The sequence below is a fragment of the Felis catus genome, chromosome B1, assembly GCF_018350175.1.
Source record: "Felis catus isolate Fca126 chromosome B1, F.catus_Fca126_mat1.0, whole genome shotgun sequence".
NCBI lineage: Eukaryota > Metazoa > Chordata > Mammalia > Carnivora > Felidae > Felis > Felis catus.
In genome coordinates, this window is record NC_058371.1 from 28,423,159 (window position 1) to 28,444,478 (window position 21,320).

A 21,320-nucleotide genomic window follows, 5' to 3' on the forward strand; every position below is an offset into this window, starting at 1 on the left:
CCTAACTGATTTCTAGACTGTTCTTCCAACTCAACTATTACCTTTGCTAAATGTTTCTTTTATACCTCTGCTCTTAATCTATAAAAATCTTTTTCCCCCATAAGGCCTTAAACCTACTTAAGGTAACTCACTGTTAGCATGTAATGCTCCAATGTGAAATATTCTCAGAAAATGAATGGTTAGCTATAAACTCTATAGTAACAGATTTCATAAGAAGAAAAGGTTGTGGTTTTATTTTCAGATTTTTGAAAATGGTTTTCAGAAAACAAATTACAAGGACACATAAAAAACTTGAAGTCATTCATTAACTATGAACTCTTAGAAGAAGGGACTCTGAAGTATCTGAATTCCTCTCCTTCTGAAAGAAGAAATTACTTCTAAAATGTCCGTCCCTTATATGAATCTTTCCCAAGTTTGATGTACTTCACCTCATAAAAGGAACACAATTTTTAATCTTTTAAAACAAAAGAAACAAAACAGAGGAGGCAGGTCTCTCGTGTTACATGCTTTGACAGAAAGGTCACAATTTTGAAGCAGCTTTGCGATATGCAGGGCACAGTACTGGCTTCAAAAAAAAAAAAAGTTCAAGGGGCGCCTGGCTGCTTCAGTCAGTTAAGGGTCCGCTGATCTCAGCTCAGATCTTGATCTCAGGGTCATGAGTTCAAGCCCCACTTTGGGCTCCATGCTGGGCGTGAAGCCTACTTACAAAAAAAAAGAAGTTAAAATGACCTGTGCACTTGCATTATCTAAATGTGAAGAGCTGCTGTCAGCTTCATCTATAAAAATTAGCAAGCTATGTTCATTCAAGTACCTTAATTAACTGTACTTCATATAATTTTATACCTGGGATGAGGCTGAGACAAAAACAAAACAAAACAAAAAACCCAGCTAGCACAGAGCTGTTAAAAAAAAAAAAAAACTTTAAAAAATAATTGATTATTGTGAGATGCAAATCAAATGGAAAGCCAGGATAACAAAACAAATTTCTAATTACATAAATAAGTTCTTACTATTCACTGAAAATTTCCACTATTGGAATATTCTGATAACAATAAAGAAACACATAAAAGGGGAACAGTGAGTAAACATGATTATTTGGTTCATTTCAGAAGGTCTGCTGGTCCAGCTGCCAGCCATTGGAGTCCCTGGGTTCTCAACGAAGTGTCACCAGTTCTTCTGACGAGGTAGGGTGAATGGCAACCGTGTTGTCAAAGTCAGCTTTTGTTGCTCCCATTTTCACTGCAACAGCAAAACCCTGCAGCATTTCATCACACCCGATTCCTTGCATATGGATCCCAACCACCTGGGGAAAAAAAATTTCTTTAAAAAAAAAAATGGAGGGAGGGGCGCCTGGGTGGTTCAGTTGGTTAAGCATCCAACTTTGGCTCGGGTCATGATCTCACGGTTCATGGGTTTAAGCCCCACGTTGGGCTCTGTGCTGACACTTCAGAGCCTGGAGCCTGCTTTGGTTTCTGTGTCTCCTTCTCTCCCTGACCCTCCCCCACTTGTGCTCTCTGTCTCTTGAAAAAATAAATAAATGTTAAAAAAATTTTTTTTTACTTTTTTAATGTTTATTTATCTTTGGGGGGCAGGTGGCCAGAGAGAGGAGACACAGAATCCGAAGCAGGCTCCAGGCTCTGCACTGTCAGCACAGAAACCTGACATGGGGCTTGAACCCACAAACCGCGGGATCATGACCTGAACCAAAGACAGACACTTAACCAACTGAGCTGCCCAGGCGCCCCCAAAAAAGAAAAATTCTTAACGTAAGTTTTTATTAGGTATACCAATCAATTTTTTACTAGTCATGAGAGATAAGTGACATTTTAAAACCTCTAAAAAACTTGTATCTCCTATCTGGGTATGGCATAAGAAAGCCTGCCTGGTGCTATGCAGTCCTGCCTCAACATCCCTCCCTTGCCCACCCCACACAGCCCTCCCTCAAGCTGTCCGCGCTCTGGCCCCACCAGCTTTCCTTCTGTTCTGAGTATTCACCATGCCCTCTCCATTGCACAAGTTGTTCCTTCTGTCTGGACGATTTTTCCTCCCCTTCTTTAAGGGTGAAAGCCCATTCATTCTTCAGATACCTACACCTGCCTCCCCAACCAAGTAAAATTACTTTCACGTGATCTCTCCATATATGTCCATCATGACTCTATCACAACTACAATGCTCTATGTATTTGGGGACTAGAAAAATTACAGTCCATCTTCCCCGCAGATTTTAATCTCTAGACAGAGGGGACCTGCCTACATTTGCTTCCCACTCTTTCTATACGACCAAGCACGAAGATGGCCCCCAGGAGGCACTCAATCCATACCTACTGGATGACTGCATGAAGGACCATTAAGAGACATTTGTTTCACATCACATTTCCCAGTTTGGTTTCTCAATAATTTTAAACCTAGGTTAATGTTCACCTCCAGCAAATATTCTTAGCAAAGTTAGAATGTATAAAATCTAGGCACAAAAATATTTTGTTTAAAAGTAAATCAAGAATAGGGGCACCTGGGAGGCTCAGTCAGTTCAGTGTCCGACACTTGATTTCAGCTCAGGTCATGATCTCATGGTTTGTGGGTTTGAGCCCAATATCTGGCTCTGTGCTGACAGCTGGAGCCTGCTTGGAATTCTGTGTCCTTCTCTCTCTGCCCCTCCCCTGGCTTGCTCTCTGTATCTTTCTCAAAATAAATAAACAATAAACTGTGAAAAAATAAATTTATCTTACACTTACCAGTATTTCTGAGGTACCTATCTATTCTAGCCTATGGGTCAATGGCAGTGGGCTATCTGTGGTGTTCAACCTTTCCCTCTTATGTTTTAAAAACAGTGGATCCTGGGGCACCTGGGTGGCTCAGTCAGTTGAGTGCCTGACTTCAGCTCAGGTCATGATCTCGCAGTTCATGGGTTTAAGCCCCATGTCGAGCTTTGCGCTGACAGCATAGAGCCTGCTTTGCATTCTCTGTCTCCCTCCCTCTCTCTCCCCTCCCCAGCCCCCACTCTCTCTCTCTCAGATAAAAGTGGGACTGCACCAGTTGAATCAGAGAAGGCTTAACTCTTTACTTGGTCTCCCCACTTCCCACCACAGCAGAATACCCCCATCCCTGCCAGGCCTGAAGACATTCTTAAACTTACTGCATTTTTCCCATACCTTCTCCTCTTTGGTGGCACAAACCATTTTCATCACACATTTTGTTTTCCTTTTGGTAACTGCATGATACATTGGGGTAAAGGTGGTTGAATAGGTCTTCACATTTTCTTTTCCGTATTTACGAATGGCCTCATCTATAATGCACAGGGGGGAAAAAGCATCTGTCAAAAACTTAAGCAATTCCACCGAGTTACTGAAGAGAGAGATGCCCAGAAATATATAACCTGAATCAAATTACGAGGAGATACTGAACAAAACTACAACAAGGGATACTCTACAATATAAATGTTGATGTCATGAAAGACAAAAGAAAGGCGAAGGAATTTTGTCTCTTGATTAAAGGAGGCCAAAGAGGTATGAAAACTGAATGCAATGCATCATCCTGGTCTGAATCCTGGCCTTGGGGGGGAAAAAAAAACGTTAAAAATGACATTATTTGAGGGGCACCTGGCTGGCTCAGTTGGTGAAGTATGGGACTTTTGACCTCAGGGTTGTGTGTTTGAGCCCCACCGTAGGTGTAGAGATTACTTAAAAAAAAAAAAAAATCTAAAAAAGAAAAAAAAATGACATTATTTGAGGTAACTGGCAAAATGTGAGAAAGATCTAATATTGCATCAATTTATTTCTTTTTTAATACCTTTTTTGTAAACTTAAGTATAGTTGAGGTATATAACATTATGTTAGTTTCAGGTGTGAGACATACTAATTCAACAATTACAAACATTAGGAAATGCTCACCATGATTAAGTGTAGTCACCATCTGTCACCATACGAGGTTATTATAATATTAATAACTATATTCCCTATGCTGTGCTTTTCATTTCCATGACTTATTTATTTTATAACTGGAGGTCTGTACCTCTTAATCCTCTTTACCTATTTTGCCTATCCCTCTACCCAATATTGTCTCAATTTAAATGTTATTATTTGAAAACTGTACTGTGCTTATGTAAAGGAAAGACCTTGTTCTTAGGAAATAGATACATGTGTAGCATGTGTGTGTGTGTGTGTGTGTGTGTGTGTGTGTGTGACCACGCGTGTCTGTGTGTATGTGTAGAGAGAGAAAATATGGTAAAGCAAAAATGTTGTGGGTATACAGGAGTCCTTTGTACTACAGTGTGTCCTATTACAGAGAAAATGTTCCAAGATCCCCAGTGGATGCCTGAAACCATGGATAATACCAAAGCCTATGTACAGAATTTTTTCCTATTCATACATACCTATGATAAAGTTTAACTTATACATTATGCACAGATTAATAACTGATAATAAAAATAGAACTACATTACACTGTAATAAAAGTTATATGAATGCGCTCTCTCTCAAAATACCTTATCACACTGCACTCACCCCTCCTGTGAAGATGTGAGATGATAAAACGCCTCCGTAAGGAGATGAGTGAAGTGAATGATGTAGGCGTTGAGACCTAGAGTTAGACGACTACTGACCTGACAAGAAGTCAGGAGGATCATCTCCTTCTAGACTGTAGTTGGCATGGGTAACTGAAACCACAGAAACTGAAGCCACGGATAAGGGGAACTACGATATTTTTGCAACTTTTCTTTAAATCTGAAGGTAGTTTGAAATAAAAAAGCTAAAAAAAGGCAAAGAGATCCAAAGGGTGAGTTGTAGAAAAGGAATTATATTTTCCAAGTGTTAGTAGTTAAGGAGGATATTGGAATTGTGATAAGAGGCAACCAAAAAGGAATGTAACTTAGGGGGTGAAGACAGATTTAGCCAGAAACTTCCCCCTGATTAGGGGGAAGGAAAGAAACTATAAATCACCTTCATTTTTAAATACCTACCTTCTGTGAGTCCCACTGTTCCAATAGGGGGGTGGCTGAAGACAACAGTGGGGATGTTGTCATAGTCTAGTTTGGAATCTTTTTTGCATTCAAAAAGTCTATGGGCAAGTTTTCGGCCAGCAGCTATGGCAACTGTAAAGATATTTTTAAAGCCGTGTTTCAGTTTATTGTTCATTTTTAAACAGCAGAATTGTTCTAACCATTTATTCATCTGGCTTAACATACTACTTCTGACAAAGTTTTCTGCCAGTGTTCATGATAAGATCTAGCTCAATATGAAGGCCTATCAATGCCTTAGTTAACAATTTAAAACTACCAGCTTCTATGAATTCTGTACACTCTACTAAGGCAAAAAAAAAAAGGGGGGGGACACACTAGTTCCCAATCTGGCAGTCACCTACTTTATTAGTATATTAGCTTTTTAATACAATATGAAGCAAACTACATCAGTTTTGAGCAGCTGCAGTTTTACTTTATAATCATATTCATTTCACAGTAAGGTGTTTTTGTTTTCGTTTTTTTAATTCTCTAGAAGGCCCCGCAACCTCAGCCTCTCTATCAGGAACATTGTGGCTCCTCATCCCTGGCTGGTCCTGATGCATTAGGGGTGAGCTCTGGTTTGCAAGGATAAAGACCACATTTCTGGATGGTGAACGACCCCCCCTCTTTCCCACTCTCCCTTGCTGTCCAAGGGGAGTCCTAGGCCCATGTAAGTCTGATGTTCATGGTCTCAGACAATCACCCGTTACATGCTCAGTCGTACTATTACTGACTTGACACAGTAAGATGTTTCTTAATTAAAAAAAATTTTTGTTGGGGTGCCTGGGTGGCGCAGTCGGTTAAGCGTCCGACTTCAGCCAGGTCACGATCTCGCAGTCCGTGAGTTCGAGCCCCGCGTCAGGCTCTGGGCTGATGGCTCAGAGCCTGGAGCCTGTTTCCGATTCTGTGTCTCCCTCTCTCTCTGCCCCTCCCCTGTTCATGCTCTGTCTCTCTCTGTCCCAAAAATAAATAAACGTTGAAAAAAAAAATTTTTTTAAATAAAAAAATAAAAAATTTTTGTTAATGTTTATTTAATTTTGAGAGAGGAGACAGAGTGTGAGCAGGCGAGGGGCAGAGAGAGAGGAAGACAGAATCTGAAGCAGGTTCCAGGCTCTGAGCTGTCAGCACAGAGCCCAACGTGGGGCTCGACCTCACAAACCGTTAGATCATGATCTGAGTCGAAGTCAGACGCTCAACCGACTGAGCCACCCAGGCACCCCTTAAGTTTATTTTAAAAATTATTTTTACTTCTAGGGTGCCTGGGTGGCTCGGTCAGTTGAGCGTCCCAATTCTCTGTTTTGGCTCAGATCATGATCCCAGGGTCATGGGATCAAGCCCCACACTGAGCATAGAACCTGATTAATAGTCTCTCTCTTTTTCCCTCTACCCCTCTCATGCTCTCTCTCTAAAAAAAATTTTTAAAAGTTATTTTTGCTTCTGACTTAAGTTTATTCCCCTTAGCCTGTTTTTATCTCTATATTTAGAAAAAAAATGCCTGCATTCAGTAAAAGCATCAGTTATCAATATTGCTGATTTCAAATTGACAGTTTTTTTTCCAAAATAAGATATCAGTCGGATACATATGAAATTCTCTTCACTTTGATATAATTTTTGACTATTAGATTATGTTATCAAGTTTTTGAAACTTTGCTTGTTATTTTGCTTTTGTTAAGAGAACTTCCTAAAAGGGCTAAAAGGCTTTGGGTATTAGATTGGGATAAATCTCTATTCTGAGGAAAGAGCCCAGGCCATTTTGGAAAGGCTGGTAAGGTACCACAGGGGCACAAGGGGTACAGAGTGAAAGCAGGTGCTTATAAAGGTGGGACCAAGAGCTTGAAATGGTGCCAGTTAACTCAGAAAGTAAACTGAGGTATGGGATCGGAGGAGGTGAGTCAATCTTGGTCACATCAAGACTAAACAATTCGGGTGCCTGGCTGGCTCAGTCAGTAGAGCACATGACTCTCACTCAATCTCAGGGTCAAGAATTCAAGCCCCATGTTGGGCATGGAAGCTACTTAAAAAATAAATAAAAACCTTTAAAAAGAAAGACTAAGTAATCATATAAGAATGTCACTCTAGGGGCGCCTGGGTGGCGCAGTCGGTTAAGCGTCCGACTTCAGCCAGGTCACGATCTCGCGGTCCGTGAGTTCGAGCCCCGCGTCAGGCTCTGGGCTGATGGCTCAGAGCCTGGAGCCTGTTTCCGATTCTGTGTCTCCCTCTCTCTCTGCCCCTCCCCCGTTCATGCTCTGTCTCTCTCTGTCCCAAAAATAAATAAACATTGAAAAAAAAAATTAAAAAAAAAAAAAAAAAAAAAAAAGAATGTCACTCTAAACTACTTATTCCCAAAGCCACTTCCTTCCACTGTCGCCACATGCAACTCAGATCCTAACTTAAGCACTCTTCAGAGGGTGGTCACATCATCTCTGTAACAATTTCAGTCTTCACTAAGCACTTTTAAAGTCTTTTAAGGAAAAATGAATATTATTCAGAAAACATAAGGTACCAAACTATTTCAGTACATTCTTATTATTTTGACAACATTAAGACACTCACCATCCTGGGGTGCCTGGGTGGCTCAGTCGGTTAATCATCTGACTCTGGCTTTCAGCTCAGGTCACGATCTCACAGTTTGTGAGTTTGAGCCCCATGTCGGGCTTGTGCTGAGCGTGTGGAGCCTGCTTGGGCTTCTCTTTCTGCCCTTCCCCTGTTCACTCACTCTCTCTCAAAAATAAAAAACAAACTTAAAAAAAAAAAGACACTTTGGGGCGCCTAGGTGGCTCAGTTGGTTGAGCATCCGACTTCGGTTCTGGTCATGATCTCACTGTTCGTGAGTTTGAGTCCCGCATTGGGCTCTGTGCTCACAGCTTGGAGCCTGCAGCCTGCTTTGGATTCTGTGTCTCCCTCTCTCTCTGCTCCCCCCCTGCTTGTACTCTGTCTCTGTCTCTCTCAAAAATAAATAAAATGTTAAAAACAATTTTTTTTTAAAAGACACTTTACTTAAGCTGATTTGACTGTTATATAAACAGTTTTATATTGACACACAGAGCCTCTCTTACCCAAGAAAAGAGGAAACAATACCTGGAGTGAGAAGAGCTTTTCCACACACATCTCCAACTGCATAGACACCTTTTACGCTGGTATTCTGGAATTCATCAACTATGATGTGACCTTTATCATCAGTTTGAATCCCCTAAAACATTAAAAGGATATCATGTAAATATTTGGCCTCTCCACAAAAAATGGAAGATCAAACCTCTGGATCTACTTCATCTCAAACACCTCTTCAGCCCGAATCTCTAAAACCCACAACACTCAACCACAAGATGAAAAACATCTCAACAAGTAGGCAAGGTCAGATCTTTTGCTTAATTTAAAAATGTAAATACTTTATCCAATTTGGGGGCATTTAACAGAACCTGCCTTTGCAATACAATTCAACTAGCCAGGTAAGCGTGAAAAGGAAACACTCAGCTAACAGATGCGCTACCTCCTATAGCTGCTAAGTCCATCGAAGACTGCTTTTAAAACTCTTTCCACTGAAGTGCTCCTCTTGAAGCATACTAACTCATAACTTAGAGGTGACAGCCTGAAGCAGTCATCAAAAGCAGGTTTCTTGGAGGCTTACCATTTTAATTTAATTTAATTAACTTATTATTTTTTTTTTATTTTTTTTTTAACGTTTATTTATTTTTGAGACAGAGAGAGACAGAGAGAGACAGAGCATGAACAGGGGAGGGTCAGAGAGAGGGAAACACAGAATCTGAAACAGGCTCCAGGCTCTGACTGTTAGCACAGAGCCCGACGCGGGGCTCAAACTCACGGACCGCGAGATCGTGACCTGAGCCAAAGTCGGCCGCCCAACCGACTGAGCCACCCAGGCGCCCCTAATTAATTTATTTTTTAAACAAATTCTTTTTTAAGTTTATTCATTTTGAGAGAGAGAGAGAGAGACACACACACACACACAGACACAGCATGAGCGGGGGAGGGGCAGAGAAAGAGAGACAGAGACAGAAACAGAGAGCAGGCTCTGTCAGCATGGCTCCAACTCCTAAACCATGAGATCATGACTTGAGCTGAAATTAAGAGTCAGATGCTTACCCCAGGCACCCTGTGGCTTACCATTTTAATTTTAAAAATCCAAGTAAGTTTGGCATTCTCTCTAAAACATACTGACATCTTCTTTACCAAAAATTTTCCCCCGTATCTTGAGTTAAATTTTTGCTCCAAGAAGATGGCTTTGCAGATCCCAGGTGTATAAACTCCCAGGTGGGAAAAGAGACAGTGGACGTAGGTAGCACAGTAATTAAGAGTATAAACATTAGAAGGAGAGAGACCTGGATTCAAATCCCAGTTCTGCCACTTACTAGCTATGGGACCTTGTATAACCACCTATTTAGCAACAAATACTTGAGTTTCTGGTACAAATAAGGCATTAACCTAGTCACTGTGAATAGTAATAAGTAGTACAGATATGATCTCTACCCCGTGGAGTTTACAGCCTGGTGGACCGATTATTATCTCTGTGTTATTCCTGGTTGCCTCGTCCTTACCTCTCAAAGAGTTGGCAAGATTAAAGTAGGTTAGTAACATGTTGAAAAGACGTACACATAGTAATAATTCCATTTGCATTATACAACTGTATGTTAACATTGAGTGAGGCTGAAAACTTTTATCTCATTTTTTAAAGATTCAGCAAATATAGTTGAAAACTGGACCTACCACTGCCTGTATCTGTACAATGACAAAATATCTCTTGAAAGGTAAAAACCTGGAAGACTAGTTGTCTGTTTTCATATTAATAAAACCAGTTTTACTAAATTTCATCAAATAGTAAGATTAAAAAGAAGGAAAACATCTTTCTGGATAGTTTACTTTTGAAAATGCTAAGGGGTGCCTGGGTGGCTCAGTCGGTTGGGTGGCCAACTTCAGCTCAGGTCATGATCTCGCAGTCTGTGAGTTTGAGCCCCATGTCTGGCTCTGTGCTAACAGCTCAGAGCCTGGAGCCTGCTTCTGATTCTGTGTCTCCCTCTCTGTCTTCCCCTTCCCTGCTTGCTCTCTGTCTCTCTCCCCCTCTCTTTCTTTCTCAAAAATAATAAACATTAAAAAAAAAAAAAGAAAATGCTAAAAAATACCTTATAGGAAATGAAAAAGGAATCTACACAATACAGGATATTAATATTAGAACACAAATCAAAATGTTACACACCATTCAAGAGGTTCCATCAAATACATAAACCTCAAACATAAAGCAATCCTATTATTACTTGTAGAGTGGCACAGCGTATCTGAAGAATCGTCATCAATAACAAAAGCAGCTGATTAACATGGACTGAGTTCATACTGTATACCAGCATCTAAACTATTTACTCTGCATGCACTTTCTCATCATATACCCTTCTCTATAAACCAGTAAGACAAGTACTATTTTTATTCCTATACTTATATGAAGCAATTGAAACTTAAGAGCAATTAAGCTGCTTGCTTAAGAACATGTAACTGGTGAGTAGCAGAACTAAGATTCAATGGGGCGCCTGGTTGGCTCAGTCGGTTAAGCGGCCGACTTCGGCTCAGGTCATGATCTCGCGGTCCATGAGTTCGAGCCCCACGTCGGGCTCTGTGCTGACAGCTCAGAGCCTGGAGCCTGTTTCAGATTCTGTGTCTCCCTCTCTCTGACCCTCCCCCGTTCATGCTCTGTCTCTCTCTCTCTCAAAAATAAATAAACGTTAAAAAAAAAAAAAAAAGAACTAAGATTCAAAATTGGGTCCAACTCTGGGACCTAGACCCCAAGCAACTACAGTAAGCTTCCCTTGAGAATTTAAAAGAACAGGGACGCCTGGGTGGCTCAGTTAGTTAAGCGTCTGACCCTTGATTTCCGCTCAGGTCATGGTCTCCCAGTTTGTGGGATCAAGCCCCACACTAGGTTCTGTGCTGACAGTGCTGTGCCTGCTTGGTATATTCTCTCTCTCTCTCTCTCTCTCTCTCTCTCTCTCTCTCTGTCTGAGCCTCCCTGGCTCTTTCTTTCTCAAAACAAACAAGCAAACATTAAAAAAAATTTAAAACAACAACTAAGAAAGGGGCACCTGGGTGGCTGAGTTGGTTAAGTGACCAACTCTTGGTTTCAGGTCAGGTCATGATCTCACGGTTTGCGATCTGAACCCCGAGTCAAGCTCTATGCTGGCAGTGCAGAGTCTGCTTGGTATTCTCTCTCTCCACCCCCTCCCCCATTCACTGTGTCTGTCTCTCTCAAACAAATAAATAAGCTTAAAAAAAAAAGTAAGAATGTTAAGTATAACCCTGTTAGATCGGCTTCACATCCACATCCGTCCCCAAACGCCTACAATGTCCAGGATGACTGACATACTCAGCATTGAGATTAGAGCCGCAGATAATAAGGAATAATTACAGGGCTTTAAAGAGACAAGTATCACAGTAAAAAGGAAATCTGTAAGGAAGAGGCTAGTCAGGGCACTGCTGGACAATCTAAATTTGAGGTGGCAGAGACCTGATGTAGGGTGACAATACTAAAAAGGGAAAAAAATTTTTTTTCAATTACGGGAAGCAATGGGATTTGATGACAAACTGGATGCATGAAATAAAGAGAAACAAACCTAATAGAATCCACCAAAGTTTAGGCGGCCATGTTTTGGAGAACACAGAACTGCTAACAGATTCAAGAATGCTTTGGTTAGAGGTGCCTGGGTGGCTCAGTCGGTTAAGCGTCCGGTTTTGGCTAGATGGTTCGTGGGTTCAAACCCCACATTGGGCTCTGTGCTGACAGCTCAGAGCCTGGGGCCTGCTTCAGATTCTGTGTCTCCCTCTCTCCTCTGCTCCTCTCCTGCTCCCATTCTCTCTCTCTCAAAAATAAACATTTAAAAAAAAAAAAAAGAATGCTTTTTGGCTAGACTAAGTCAACTTACCACTTTGTTCAAATTCAGGCCACTGGAATTTGGGTCCCGCCCAATGGCCCAAAGCAGGCAGTCAACATCTGGAATCGTGGTCAAGGTGGGATTCCTACCAGGAATTGAAGTAACCATGCAGAGTTCCAAGCCTGAGGAAGTCTTTTTAACTTCCTTGACCTATTGGCAAATAAAATTGTGTTAATTGAGGATAGGGAGAGAAGAAGGAAAGCAAAGAGGAAACTAGAATCCTTAACATTTAAAAATCCCCACTGAATCCTACATGTGGATCCTCCATGCTGACACATTCACTTTTGCCCAAAGGCCACCAACATGGCAACTCCCAGGAGCCAAGACGGTTTCCTAAGTTGGCCCAAATCACCCAGCCAACGGCCAGAAATGTCAGCTGGAAGCTCGTGTCAATACCCTAATGCTTCAGCCTAAAAACAAGGTATTTTAGGAGTGCCTAGGTGGCTGAGTCAGTTAAGTATCCAACTTCAGCCCAGGTCATGATCTCATAGGTCATGAGTTCAAACCCCACATCCAGCTCTTACTGTCAGTACAGAGCTTGCTTGGAATCCTCTGTCCCCCGTGCTCTCTGCCCCTCCCCTGTTCACGTGCTCACTCTCTCTCTCTCTCTCAAAAATAAATCCTTAAAAAAATTTAAAAACAAGGTATTAAACTGTGCCTCTTAAAAATGGTGATAAAAATTTAAGACACAAATATAAGCACAGTGATTCGCAACTACAGCGTGGAGAGGAAATGGGCTGTAGTAGCATCACTAAGACACTTCCTCACACCCCACAAGTGATATTCTCCTAGATGTTCTTAATCAGAATGAGGAGAAGGTGATAGTCAAGTCAGAGAAGCTGGTGCATGTGGTTTAGTAAAGATCCTAAAGGGTGCTGACCCCACTACCAGTTTACTACTTTTACAAATTCATAAATCAAGTTCACATTTATTATTTTACTTGATAGGACCATCGCCGAGAGGGGGCAGCCATGGGAAAAAAATGCTTTTATAAGCCTAATGCTCCAGGAAAATTCTGAAATTTAATGATTCCCTAAGAAGTAAAGTACTTTATAATTTGATCCATCTGCAAAATTCAAAAGGGTATGCTTTAAAAATAGATTCCATAATATTATTTCCTCAAAATATAAACTCAGAAATTAAGGATGTTCAATAAGGCATTTGAGCACAAAAAAAAAATGAAGTTTTAGTTCTAACTAAATTCAACTACCAGATTTTTAATCTTTTATACCTTGGCTTCACTAATATATTGAGAAATACAGCTGTGTAGGATAAATAAAAGAATTGGTAGTACTCTAGAAAGGGAACCACTGATGGGGGAGACACAGAGTTTGTGTTTATAAAGCAGAAAGTGTGATTCACAACATACAGATGACCAAGGGCTATCAGCATGACCTGGGCTTGGGCATACCTGTGAGTACTTCAGGACCTCTATGCCAGAATTCTCCAGCTCTTCAGTGCAGTTTGAACTGATAATTGAATCAAAATTTCTAAGTACCTGTATACAAACAGAGCCACCAGAGGGATGGGTGGTGGGAAAGGAATAAAATTTGATTAAAGATACGTTACATGATTCAAAGGGGCACCTGCACTCCAATGTTTATAGCAGCACTATAGATAATAGCCAAAGTATGGAAAGAGCCCAAATGTCCATCAACAGATGAATGGATAAAGAAGATGTGGTGTGTATACACTCACTCACACACACACACACACACACACACACACACGCAATGGAGTAGTGCTTGGCGATCAAAAAGAATGCAATCTCGCCATTTGCAGCAACATGGATGGAAGCAGAATATATTATGCTAAGCAAAATAAGACAGGCAAAGAAAGACAAATATCATATGATCTCACTCCTATGTGGAATTTAAGAAAAAAAAAACAGATGAACATAAGGGAAGGGAAGCAAAAATAATACAAAAACAGAGAAGGAGACAAACCATTAAGAGACTCTTAAATACAGAGAACAAACTGAGGGTTGCTGGAGTGGAGGTGGGTGGGAGGAGAGGCTAAAGGAGTGATGGGCATTAAGGAGGACACTTGTTGGGATGAGCACTAGGGTCTTATATATAAGTGATGAATCACTAAATTCTATTCCTGAAATCATTATTACACTGTATATTAACTAACTTGGCTTTAAATTAAAAAAAAAAAAAAGATATGTTACAAACTTGGGAGCCAAGTATCAGTATCCTCCCTATCTCTTTCTTCATTCACAGCCGTATTGTAAGTAGAGTTTTAATCTATTTTCCTACGTCACCACCAATGCCTGTATTATGTCTGACTTCACCAACTCCAGTTTTACAGTTAAACAGGCAACCTTCAGGCTTCTACTATCTTTGCCATGTCCTTCTCCTCACAAACTTGCTCCTCTTTTCCATAATTATATCTCGGGACCAAAAATTCTCCTTCCTGTTTCAGTATTCCAGGGCAGCTTCCACTCTGATATGATTTAAGGGAGGATCTCTCTAGCAAAATCTCCTATCTAAGCAAAAGAGTCAAGAACATGGCCTTGGAGATTTCTTTGTGATAATCAACATGCAACAAACCCCAGGCAGGGTAAAAATGGGAGGTTTGGGGGCACCTGGGTGGCTCAGTCGATTAAGCGTCTGACTTTGGCTCAGGTCCTGATCTCACGGCTCTTGAGTTCGAGCCCCGTGTTGGGCTCTGTGCTGACGGTGCAGAGCCTGCTTAAGATTCTCTCTCTCCCTATCTTCCTCTCACTCGTGCACATGCACATGCACTGTCTGTCTCTCTCAAAATAAACTTACCAAAAAAAGGTGGGAGGTCTTGAGTTATTTGTAGGATAGTTCTAAAACGGAGTTATACCAGGACAGGGAAAAGAGGGAGAATGAGCCTGATGCATTGAGGTTTAGGGAGGGCAGGAAGGCCAAGTACAGATGCAAATGAGCCTATTTTCCAAGTGCAGGAATTATGCACTCTATTGGCAAACTGCTGCAGCTTGTTTCCTTATTCTCCTGGGGGTTAATTATATGACAAGTCTCAAAGCCAAAGAGAAAGTTCCTTCGAGTATATGTTGACCTGGGTTATCAGTTTCCCTTGTCTCTTTCTATTTGCTCAAATAATCAAGAATTAGAACCATAGCATCTGAGTGGTTAGGGATCTGATAAATCCTGTCCTCGAAGCATTAAATGACTTACCCAAGTGACACGCTTGTTAAGGTCAGCTAGATTCTTAGGCCAACACTCTTGCTATTGCCTCAAACCAGGTCTCTGAAAGCTCTAGTACTGTACCAAAATCCAGTGGTACTTCCATGATTAATTTAAAAATATAAAGTAACACCTCACCAGGTAAGACACAGAGGCTGCATTTTAGCAGACAAAAACTGTTGACCCTTGAGCACATGTTTGGACTACATAGGTTCACTTATACGCAGATTTTTTACAGTACAATTCTGTGAATGTATTTTCTCTTAGGATTTTCTTTTTCTTTTCAAGTAAGCTCTGTGCCCAATGTGGGGCTTGAACTCATAACCCCAAGATCATGAGTCACATGTACTCTACCCACTGAGCCAGCCAGGTGACCTTCTCTTAGGATTTTGTTAGTAACACTTTCTTTTCTCCAGCATACTTTATTCCAAGGATTTGATATATAATACACATACAAGAAGCACCCAGGTGATTCAGTCAGTTGAGCATCTGACTTTGGCTCAGGTCATGATCTCACAGTCTGTGAGTTCAAGTCCCACATTGGGCTTGCTGCTGTCAGCACAGAGCCTACTTTGGATCCTCTGTTCACCCCCCATCTCTGTCCCTCCCCTGCTTGCACTGTCTCTCAAAAATAAAACATTAAAAAATATATACATAACACATTTATGAAATATGGTAATTGACTATTTATGTTATTGGTAAGGCTTCATGTCAAGGTTAACAGGAGGCTATTAGTTTTTAGGGAGTCAAAAGTTACACTCAGATTTTCCACTGCACAAAGTGTCTGCACCCCTAACCCCCAAGTTGTCCAAGGGTCAACTGTATTGGCCTGGGCTTTCTAAGATCTTAGCTGACTCTCAGTTACGATGCTAATTAATAGTCACAAAACCTTGCTTGGTCTTAATTTCATCTATCAATGACATTTCAATAAGATGATCTATAAGCTGCCTCTATCATTATTATCTTTATATTGTGGTAAAAAATACATGACATTAAATTTACCAACTCAACCATTTCTACAGATACAGTTCCGTAGTGTTATGTATTTTCACTTTGTTGTACCACCCGTCTCCCAAACTTTTCTCCTGTCCTTAGACAATTCCGCATTTCTGCACCTAACCCCTGGCAACCACCATTCTACTTTTTGTTTTTCTGAGCTTGACTACTCTAGATACCTCATGTAAGTGGAAATCACATCAGATACATCTTTTTGTGACTGGTTTATTTTACTTGGCATGATGTCCTCAAAGTTCATCCATGCTATAGCATGTGTCAGAATGTCCTTTTAAGGCTGAAAAATATTTCATTGCACTGATATACACATTTTGTGTATATCTGTCTGTCAATGGACACTTGGGTTGCTTCTACCTCTGGGCTATTGTGAATAATGCTGCCATGAACACAATTGTGCATGTAGGTTTGGTAGGTTTTCTTTTAATACAAAGAATTTAGCAAATTTTTTTGACTGAGTGTTAATAATCTAACACTAACTCCTGACCATGTGAAACTGATTTCCAGGATAAGAAATTAACCCGACAGTCTGTTCAATTTAATATTTATATTTAAGCCTGCATGTTTCCTTACTAGGGCACCTGATATTATCTAGCACTTCATGAAAAAAATACCAACCAGTTTGATGAAATGAAAATCATTATCATCTACTGGCAGCTGGTAAGGACATGAGGCCCAATTCAACAGCTCCTTTGTGGTTTCACACAGAACAAACCAACCAACCTCCACATGCTTTGGACCCTAATATTTAATGACAACATAAGAGAATATTTTAAGTGTGGACTTTTAAAAGATTAACATCAAGCAAAGGGAAGGGAAAAGGACAGAATTTACCTTATCATGGCGTATCATCAGCGATGTCTTTGAACCCAGAGCAGAAAGAATCCCAGCTATCTCTACGGCAATGTAACCCGCACCGACAATGACGCTGCGACTAAAATGAGATAGAGGGTTAATATTTTTGTAAATAAACTTATTTTGGAATAGTTTTAGATTTACAGAAAACTTGAAAAGATAGCACAGAGACGTCCTGTATACACTCCGCCCAGTTTTTCTACAAGTTAACATCTTGCATAACCATGTATCAATCACCCAAACTAAGAAATTGGCATTGGTACACTGCTATTGACTAAACTCCAGGCTTTATTCAGACTTCACCAGTGTTTCCATTCATTTCCTTTTGCTGCTCCAAGATTCAATCCTGGATACTACATGGCAATTTTACATGGAAAATATCCCTTTGTAGAAGGGAAATAGATTGTTAGTTGTTAAAAGTTCTTTAGCCTTATTTCTTCAGAGAGAAAACAAAAAAAAACCTTTGACACTAGAGATGATACCTTATGAGGGACCTTTGCACCTAAAACTAAAACTGGCAACATGCTCACCACAATTCTTCCCTGCTCAGAACTTCTCCTTGATCATTATTCAATTCTACCAATCTTTGCAGTAGGTTAAAGGCCAGTTAAAACAAGCCATTTAAGTTGTCAGGTCTGAATTAAAACTAGACTCCCTGCATAAATTTTGGTCTAAGAAGGCATCTTAAACACTAGATAAATGCTGACAGAGGTCAGAATCAGTGGTGGAGAAGGTGATCCTGGGCCTAGAGCAACGAAGGGTACTTCCAAGCTGCAGCCTACAAGGTAAGTGCGGAGCCATCCCATTCAAGGCTGGAGTTCTTGAACACTTTAAGCACAGTCCTCGAACAACATTATAACGCTTGGATAAGAAGTAAACCATCTGGGGGTACCTGAGTGGCTCAGTCGGTTAAGCGTCCGACTTTGGCTCAAGTCATGATCTCATGGTTGGTGAGTTCAAGCCCAGTGTTGGGCTCTGGGCTGACAGCTCAGAGCCTGGAGCCTGCTTTGGATTCTGTGTCTCCTTCTCTCTCTGCCCCTTTCCTGCTCACACACACACACACACACACACCCACTCTCTCTCTCTCTCTAAAAAATAAACATTAAAAAAAAATTTTAAAGACATAGGCCATCTGGGAAGAACAAAGGAAACTCTTCTTTACCACCTTCTAATGGTAAGGTATCCATGTGGTGAGTCTGTACCATCAGAAGGCTCTGATCTAGATAGAGGATGAAGTGTGAACCCAAATGGTTGCAAGTCAGCTTATCTCACAACCCAGGATTTGACAAGAGAAATGTCTACATAGCCTGGAAACCAATGAACAGTTCTTCTTCCAGTGCTACCTCCCTCTTTTCTACTCTACTTGATCTCTTCTCCTTTCTTTGGGTCTTCCCTCCCCTTGTTCTTTCCCTTACCCATTTTTCTTCCCCAAACACTTATTATTACTACTTTGGTTAAGCATTGCACTAGGCGGGGTGGGTAGCAGCTCCCACCCTGGAGGAATTCCTGAGGGGAGACACGTGCCGGCATGTGCCAAAGCACAGAGTCACCAGTTAGTGTGTGCAGGGTCGAGGACTCAGAAAACACTCTGGATTCCTGAAAGATGAGCAGCTCCTACAGGAGTGAGGATATTTCTAAGCAGAGGGGACATATAAGAAACAGGTGTAAACAAGCTGGCTTCTTCAGAGAACTGTGACCTCAGTGTTTTGCTCTCAGCTCCCAGAGGCACCTCTCTTCTACCTCTTACCACTTTAGTATCCCCCAGAAATGATCTTATATCCTCCAAGTTCCCAGAGCATGTCTCATCATTTATGGCCCTTGGAATGACTTGGACCACAACATTCCACAGGTCGATGCCCCGGCCTCCATCCAACCATAAGTGCAATGAAGGAGTGCCTGGGTGGTTCAGTTGGTTAAGCATCTTGGCTCTTGATTTCAGCTCAGATTATGATCTCACAGTTCATGGGTCAAGCCACGCGTCGGGTTCTGTGCTGACAGCGCAGAGCCTGCTTGAGATTCTCCTTCTCTCCCTCTGTCAGAATAAATAAACTTTAAAAAAAAAAGCCCAATGAGGGCAAAAACTGAATCATACAGCCCATAGCACAGGGTACCTTACCTACAGAATCTGTTCTTTCTTCAATTACTTACTTACCAAATTAACAATGATAAAGGACTCTTACAAAAAGAAGAAAAAAAAATTGTTCATTCAGTTCCTATGTTCCCCGAATCTTTTGTTTCTAAAATGCATAAATTCATTTATTAAATTTGTATTGGTAGCATTAAAAAAAATTTTTTTAATGTTTATTTTTGAGAGAGAGACAGAGTGTGAGGAGGGGAGGGGCAGAGAGAGAGGGAGACACAGAATTTGAAACAGCCTCCAGGCCTGAGCTGTCAGTGCAGAGCCCAACACAGGGCTTGAACTCATGAACCACAAGATCGTGACCTGAGCCAAAGTCGTACACTCAACTGACTGAGCCACCCAGGCACCCCGCTAGCATTTTTTTAAATGTTTATTTATTTTTGAGAGGGAGAACATGAGCAGAGGAGGGACAGAGAAAGAATCCCAAGCAGGCTCCACACTGTCAGGGCAGCACCCAGCATGGGGCTCGATCTCGTGTACCATGAGATTATGACCTGAGCTGAAATCAAGAGTCCAACGCTTAACCAACTGAGCCACCCAGGCACCCCTAAATCATTTATATAAAATTTTTAATGGACAAGTATCTACAAAGAAGCTTCTCTGAGGGTGAGTCTAGATTGACTTACATCATCCAAACATGACAAGTCATGACCACATTTATGGGAACATTCTCACATGTGTCATCATTCAATCCTAAAACCAAACAGTACAGGGTGGATCGTGAGGGAAGAAAAGCTGTTCTCTAACATAGTTGTATGCCCTGCAGACAGCAAATCTAAAAAGACCGTGCTTTTCTCAAAGCCAGAAGATGGCCTGATCCAAATATCTCAATGGGAGGTTTTCACTGCAGCTATGGAACTGCAGAGAAGCCCTCCTGCCCCTTATTAACTGTGGCTCCAGATCATTAAAGGTAAAGGCATAGACATGGATCATTAGTCACCCTCCATGAAGGCCTTTAGAAAAACACAGGATTAAGACCTCAACTGGACTGGCAGCACCACTGAGGGAGCAGCAGAATTGAGCAATACTGATTCCAGTGTGAGTGCTACTCAGAAGGGGACAAAGGCCAGTCCCTGGGCCAAAAGGGTCCCTCCTCCAGCCCCTATGTGTCCTTGCTTATCAGGAGTAAAAGGAAACTCCCTCCATCTAGAAAACCTGCAACTGGCAGCTTCTTCAAATTAGAGAAACAATCTTCCTCAGTATATATTTTTTCTCTATGTATCTAAATCCATGACAAATGTATACTAAGGTTTTGGACAAACACACATAAAGGACAAATTCAGAAAACCTATTTTTTTGTGACAGTGACAAAGCCTTCATTCATGGAGATTCCCTTTGCACTTGCTGCTTTGGAAACCAGAATCAGTTACTTGAGATGCATTATCACTTGATGCTGTATCCAGGTGAAGAAAGAAGATCATTTTAGGACTTTAGTATTTATTCTCCAAAACCACCCTATATTTGATTCTGGTCCAAAAAAGTGCAATGAAAGATCCAAGTCGTTCACTGGGGTATTAGTGGATGAGATACCCAAAGTTGTAAAAAGAGAAGTAGGAGAAGACAATTCAAGGAATGCCTGCATTTAATGGTTGGGAAGGGGAGGAAGAAGAAATGTTAGCTAGAGAGACTGAGGAAGAAGGAACACTGAGGTTGGGAAGGAAACCAACTTACCCAGGCAATTCTTCCAGTTGGAAAAATCCATCACTGGTAATTCCTAGGCTGGCACCTATATAGGAAAATGCAATACAGATCACATAGACTGAGCTTCCTCTTATAAAACGACATCAACATTTTGTACAGGACCCGGACATTTTCTCAGCCATCACATTCTGTTTCAACAAGTTTTATCCAAGTTTCCACTTGGGAACCTCCCAACCCAGTCTTCCCTGAGTGCACATTTTTGTTCTGTCTAGGAATAAAAAAAGAGCAGTAACAACCACCTTTAACATTTCTCTGAGGAACTAGGATCTTCTTGGCTGTCATGAATAGACTCTGTCAGCTCTGCTTCACTCTCCTGCCCCTTGGCTCAGCCTCAACCCTCTTCTCCATTTTTCTTCAAAAGTTTCAACCAACTCTTCCCTCACTGCAGATGACTTCCAAATATCCTAGTTGTGACCTTCTCCCTAAGTTCCAGTCCCATATTTCTAACTGCCCTGCCATATAATTCTACTTTGCCTCAAACTCAGTACATTTAGAACTAAACCTTATGTTCCAACT

At 41.1% G+C, this 21,320-nt stretch overlaps 1 protein-coding gene across 2 annotated transcripts in view; it reads right to left on the bottom strand.

The window, feature by feature from the left end:
• Positions 1-205: 205 nt before the first annotated feature.
• Positions 206-21,320, bottom strand: part of GSR (glutathione-disulfide reductase) — a 56,648-nt gene continuing 35,533 nt past the window's right edge. For both annotated transcript variants that reach the window (XM_045055325.1, XM_023252439.2), the window contains exons 6-13: positions 20,775-20,829; positions 16,943-17,042; positions 13,333-13,419; positions 11,913-12,071; positions 8,071-8,182; positions 4,954-5,085; positions 3,149-3,282; positions 206-1,303 (exon numbers count right to left, since the gene is read on the bottom strand). In XM_045055325.1, the coding sequence (XP_044911260.1) occupies positions 1,154-1,303; positions 3,149-3,282; positions 4,954-5,085; positions 8,071-8,182; positions 11,913-12,071; positions 13,333-13,419; positions 16,943-17,042; positions 20,775-20,829 (929 nt within the window). In that variant the 3' untranslated portion in view covers positions 206-1,153. The remainder of the gene's footprint in view (positions 1,304-3,148; positions 3,283-4,953; positions 5,086-8,070; positions 8,183-11,912; positions 12,072-13,332; positions 13,420-16,942; positions 17,043-20,774; positions 20,830-21,320) is intronic.